Raw genomic sequence first — 6,097 nt, 5'->3', positions numbered from 1 at the left:
CTTAACTCTTGAAAGTGCCACATATAGTTGGCCATGTGTAAAAACTGGTTTGGGCAAGTACAATCCAACATGAGATAAAGTTTGTCACTGAGACTTATTAATTGTCATGGCAAACGATACTATTATGGGAAACTGTCTTCGTTGGAATCTAACTGAGACGGTTTCATTTGTTGGTACCATATTTATTCTTGGAATCAAAGCAATATGACCAACATTGTTACCCGTTAAGACTTTATATTCTTTGACATGATTTCCAAGCTTCCTAACTTGTAGCCTTGTATCATTACAAATACCACTGGATTGGTCAATATTCCTCAGTAACATCACCGGAACACCAACCTTGAGTATTGATTTATATGGAGGCAAATTAGAGCAATTTATGCTATTCAGTAATTCAGGACCATAGAGATCTAGTTAACTCTCCATATTCCCTTCATCCATAAAAATGGAATTCAAACTAAGATATAATTTTTCCCCTCCAGAAATGATAGCCATCAGATGGTTGTTGACCTTTTCAATGATGTCTAGTGTGGGAGCCAGTATAGTTTTTGCTTTGAAAAAATCCTTTGAGGACATATTTTCCAAAATATTTGGATAAGAAAAATGAACCAACTCATCAAATGCCTAGTCCAAAGAAGGAATAACAATATCTCCTAGAAGACATATCTCAGATTCACCATCCATATTGTCACCTATTAGACCATCACCAACTTTCAATAACCACTCAACAAATTGCTCTGTCTCATCTTGATCTGAAGCAGTCGTCCCTACAGAGAGTTTCATGTTTTTTGTTAGTTTGAGCACCTGACAAAACTTCCAAAGGTAAGACGAATTCACGGTTGAATGAACGATATCTTGTCTCGATCCTCGTAGAATGACAGGAAGAATTTGTCTAAAGTCTCCACCTAGTACAACCACTTTTCCTCCAAAGGGCAAATCTTTGCTATATGTTGGAGAACACCTCATGATATCACCCAAGCATTTACCAAGCGCTTCATAGCAGTACCTACTAACCATTAGAGCCTCATCCCGAATTATAAGTTTGGCTTTCAACGGCAATATTGCTTGAGGGGAACTAGGTTTGATGTTACATACAGAATCCTCAATTATATTCAGCAGTATTTTGAACCTTGAGTGTGTCGTTCTTCCATTGGAAAGAAGTAAAGATGCAATACCACTCGAAGTAACGTTTAACACTATATCACCCCTTGAGCGAATTTCAGCAAATATAAGGTTCCAGAGAAATATTTTTTCAGTACCCCCATGACCATACACAAAGAAAACCCCCTTCATCACAATACACAGCTGTAACAATTTCATCCAATGCATATCTCTGCTCAGGTGTTGCGATGGCTAACATGTCTAAGGCATTTTTCTTTAAATCATCCCTGTTAAAGTTTAACTCTTCCCTAATAACCATTTTAGTTAACAAAGAACTATCAACTTCAGTTGCTAAAGGCATAGGAGGATAGTCTTTCAAGGTTTTACCATAGGAATGTAAGATCTTGTCTATATCCATTAAGCACAACTGCTTAATCTCATCATCTGACATTGTTAACTTTGCATATTATACGATACTATAAAAATTCAATCAAACTAAAAATGATCAATAAGGAAGAACTTTTATCATTGTAATTAATAAAAACTCACCCCTCATGTTCATCACGGCTCTCTATCGATACAAAATATCATCTGAGAGTTCATGCCAACATCTATACCAGACATGTTCTGGTCTTGAGATATTGTTGGATGTTAATAGAATGATAAATAACCTCCTAACATATGATTATGAGGCCCATGAGCTTGCTTCCTTAATTGCATCAATGAATTCTTTGTCATCTTACAAGAGTCTAAGGGCGAAGCATGCATCTCTATACATAGCATAAATTGTTCCTCCTACTGTTCTTATATCTCAAAAACTTATACATCATCTTTGAGTATTCAAGAGAAGTCGTTGGTAATATTCTTCAGTATTTGCTATAAAAAACTTGGTTAAAATCCCACTTTTAAGTTGTTAAATGGATTAAGCTATGCTATTTTAATCATTATGTAGCTACACATCCGCATAAGAATAATTTTCCTAAAAAATATAAAAAAATAAAAAATTGTATAATCTATAGATTATAACTGTTGAAAGTTATTTGAACATTTATTTTCTAGTGTAGATAAATCGAATAAAATGGACGTGGGGTACAGGCTGTTAAGATTTTAAATTTAAATCATTAAATAAGTAAGATCAAAATTAAATATAAACTCATCATTACCTGCAGGTACATGAGTTAACCTTCCAATTGCGAAGCCTTTCTTTCGAGGAAACCACTTTGAAGAATCGTCCTTCCAAACAAACTTGATTGGAAACTCAACATAAGTCAGACTTCGAGCATAGGGATATGACATGTTCGCCGCCATCCATCCCAAAAACATGGACTCATATAGATATTTCTCTTTCGATGATATCATTCACATTAGAAGTTTCACCATAAACCACAGGTTGCGCATCCTCCAAATGGAATGGAAGTCTAATCACAAATGGTTTTTTCTCTTGGATTTCGTATCCAAATAGACGCCAGACTGCCTCACATGCCGAAATGTACCTACAATTCTGGATTATACGGAACAATGAACTTATTGTCTAGTACACATTCCCTTTTCTTCACTGTTCGACCATTATCAGTATGCCTATATTTGGGAAATCTGGCCTCATCAATGAGTGTTTGTTGTCTAAACTCTTTAGGATAGAACTTTGAACAGGATCCATTCTTCATGCAAGGTGAATTCTTGTTGTACGGACCACATGGATCATGTACCATGTAATTTTAAACAGCTCCATGTAGATTTGGCCTTTCATTTTCATCAGGAATCTCAGCTGTTATATGTTTGTCTATGTCATCTGGTGTTTGTGGCTTGAACTCGTTACTCATGAATAAAAGGATATGTGCATGCGGAAGCCTTCTCTTTTGAAACTCTACAGTGCAAACGTCTAAAAATTGAAAAATACAAATGAGCAAAGCATTACAACATAAGATTTTAATAAAGCGTTGCATAAACACAGACTTACATCCCAAAATTTTGCCAAAGATTTTTCCCTCTTTTAGGTCATCAATCAAACCATCAAGCTTGATCTTGAAAACTCGACACAATATATCAGGACGGTCTTCTGCCTTCAATCCAATGGAAGTCACTTCTCTTTTTATCTCATCCCATTCAGGGTTACAGGTCATGGTGATAAAATAGCTAGGATATCTTGCATATCTGCAAATTACAAGTGCATCTTTACAATTATTCATCATATACCTAGGTACACCGGTAAAAATACTGGGAAGAATTATTCTTTTGCCAAGCCTTGCAGCATCTACATCCCCATTTATAAGACTTTCATGCAGACATTTGTATTTATCAACCCTCAATTGTGGTTGTTTACACCTAAAGAATTTTAACCTCTCTGATTCCACCATTGTGTAGGCATCTACCATAAATTATTGGAATAATCTCTTTGATCTCAGAATTAACGGAGATTCACTCGTCCTTTTCTGTAGTCAAAAAGAAAAGAATTGTCGCAAAGTGATTGTTTTGTTTTTCTTTGTAGGCCTAGCGGAGATAGAATCTGATGTTGCAATACCCAAACAAAATTCATCCTCCTCATACGAAAACAACAATGGATATTGCAAGGCTAAATAAGATGGATGAAAAACATCAATCCGCTGGAGCTTTCTAGATTGACTCTCTATAATAATATCTCTATCTTTGCTAAGTTGTTCGACATCGCCAACAATCAATGTAGCCACTTCAGATGCAGATGGCAAGTTGTATGTCCTACCATCTGTAGTCCTTTTACTAATCAACTTAAGCTTTATGTTTGTGCAATTTTCCTATTGGTACCTATCTCTTGCATAGCAAAAACTCTTTGCCAAACTATTATATTTGTCTAGCATGTTTCTTAATATTGCCACAATTTTCCTATCCCGCTCATTTATAGCTTCATTGGAGCTACGAAAAAACAATAAAATTTATGTTATTCTCTCTCACAGATAAGAAATAACTAAAAAATTTGACTGGTTGCATGAAAATTACCGAAGTGTGCCTATTCGATTATCAATCTCATTTTCTGTGTCATAGATATATAGCTGGGCAAATGTTGGTCGCAAACTATCAGGAGGAAGTAAGCTACCAATGCTATGGTAATTTTGACCCCCAAGCTTATAAATTGGAGGAGCAGTCCCATTGTTCACCCCATGGTCAATTTTTCCGGTCATTGATGTAAAACAAAACATTGAATTAAATGTCCTTATATTTTTTAGGAAATGAATACTTCTTTGATCTTCTCCAGTATGAAGCTAAATGAGCTCATCAGGAGGCACAGAAAGTAGAGGAAGCTCGATCTTTCCTTCCATACAACATAATAAAAACTTTGGTTGGGGCGACTGTTTGGATTTAGCAAGCCTTTTTCCATACCACATCCATTCTTTACAGTGTTGACATTGATAAATAGGATTTCTTATTGGTGCACGAAATTGTGATCTCCAGGCTTGAACAAATCCTGGTAATGGCTCCAGAGCTTGGTGCTCTGATCTTAATTCATAATTGTCACAACTTCGATACAACTAACCAGCAAGTGCACTGGGTCGTCCAAGTAATACCTTACGTGAGTAAGGGTCGAATCCCACGGAGATATTATTTTCGGCTGCCATCTCCCCTGCCTGTTCGAAAATTTCTGAAAGGTTATCTCTGGATTGTTGTATTTTAGCTTCTCTTAATTTTTTCTTCAGAGTCCTTTCAGGTTCTAGATCTGCTTCCACAAGAATGTTCTTATCCTTGCTCCTGCTCATATGACAAAGAAGAAGGCACAAAAAAGTAATAATAATAATAGAGATCCTTTATACCACAGTATAGGGATCCCTTTGTGAGTGGAAGAAAAGAGGGGGAGACAAAGAATGTGATGTAAAGGAAGAAATGCAACTGTACTGATGGAAGAGATGTGAGATGAGATGTTAGGATATGAATGAATAAATAGAATAGGATGGGGGAGGTATAATTTTCGAAAATTATTTTGATAAGGAGTTAGTGATTTTTGAAAATTGGTTTTTGAAAATTTGTTAGTATTTTTCGAAAATTTTTTGAAATAAAAAAAAATAAAAATAAAAATAATTAGTTAATTAAAAAGAAATTTTTGAAAAAGGGGGAGATATTTTCGAAAATTAGAAAGAGAGAATTAGTTAGGTGGTTTTGAAAAAGTTAAGAAACAAACAAAAAGTTAGTTAGTTAGTTGAAGCAAATTTTGAAAAGATAGGAAGTTAGGAGGTTAGGAAAGATATTTTGAAAAGATATTTTTGAAAAAGATAAGATAAGAAGATATTTTTGAAAAGATATGATAGAATTAGTTTTGAAAAAGATTTGATTTTTAAAATCACAATTAATGACTTGATTCATAAGAAATCACAAGATATGATTCTAGAACTTAAAGTTTGAATCTTTCTTAACAAGCAAGTAACAAACTTCAAATTTTTGAATCAAAACATTAATTGTTTATGTTATTTTCGAAAATTTGATACAAAAATAAGAAAAAGATTTTTGAAAAATATTTTTGGAATTTTCGAAAATAACTAAGAATTTTGAAAAAGATTTGATTTTTGAAAAAGGATTTTGAAAAAGATAAGATTTTCAAATTGAAAATTTGATTTGACTCATGAGAAACAATTTGATTTTAAAAATTTTTGAAAAAGTCAATCCAAATTTTCGAATTTGATGAGAGAAAAAAGGGAAAGATATTTTTTTATTTTTGAAATTTTTATGAAAAACATGAAAAATATGCAATGCATGAAATTTTTAGATCAAAACAATGAATGCATGCAAGAATGCTATGAATGTCAAGATGAACACCAAGAACACTTTGAATGTCATGGTGAACATCAAGAACATATTTTTTGAAAAATTTTTAATGCAAAGAAAACATGCAAGACACCAAACTTAGAATTCTTTAATGCTTACGCACTAAGAATTCAAGAATGCATATGAAAAATATGAAAAAACACAAAACAAAAAATCATCAAGATCAAACAAGAAGACTTACCAAGAACAACTTGAAGATCATGAAGAACAC

The 6,097-nt window shown here is 33.7% G+C and overlaps 1 protein-coding gene across 1 annotated transcript; it reads right to left on the bottom strand.

Moving 5' to 3' along the window:
* On the bottom strand, positions 625-2,409 carry LOC107615924. Its single transcript, XM_016317937.1, has 3 exons — positions 2,265-2,409; positions 1,302-1,545; positions 625-1,207 (listed from the first exon to the last, which is right to left on the bottom strand). Exons 1-3 carry the CDS (start codon positions 2,407-2,409, stop codon positions 625-627), a joined length of 972 nt encoding a protein of 323 aa, XP_016173423.1.

The sequence above is a fragment of the Arachis ipaensis genome, chromosome B09 (assembly GCF_000816755.2).
Source record: "Arachis ipaensis cultivar K30076 chromosome B09, Araip1.1, whole genome shotgun sequence".
Lineage (NCBI taxonomy): Eukaryota > Viridiplantae > Streptophyta > Magnoliopsida > Fabales > Fabaceae > Arachis > Arachis ipaensis.
This window is presented reverse-complemented; position numbering and strand designations above follow the sequence as displayed.

Excerpts from the sequence above, each read along its gene's own strand:
- LOC107615924 (XM_016317937.1), bottom strand. The coding sequence starts at position 2,409 with ATGGCGGCGAACATGTCATATCCCTATGCTCGAAGTCTGACTTATGTT. Across the intron at positions 1,546-2,264 it reads GTTAACTCATGTACCTGCAG|ATGATGAGATTAAGCAGTTG; the intron begins GTAATGATGAGT and ends TAACAATGTCAG. Across the intron at positions 1,208-1,301 it reads GATGAAATTGTTACAGCTGT|GGGTGATATAGTGTTAAACG; the intron begins GTATTGTGATGA and ends AATTCGCTCAAG.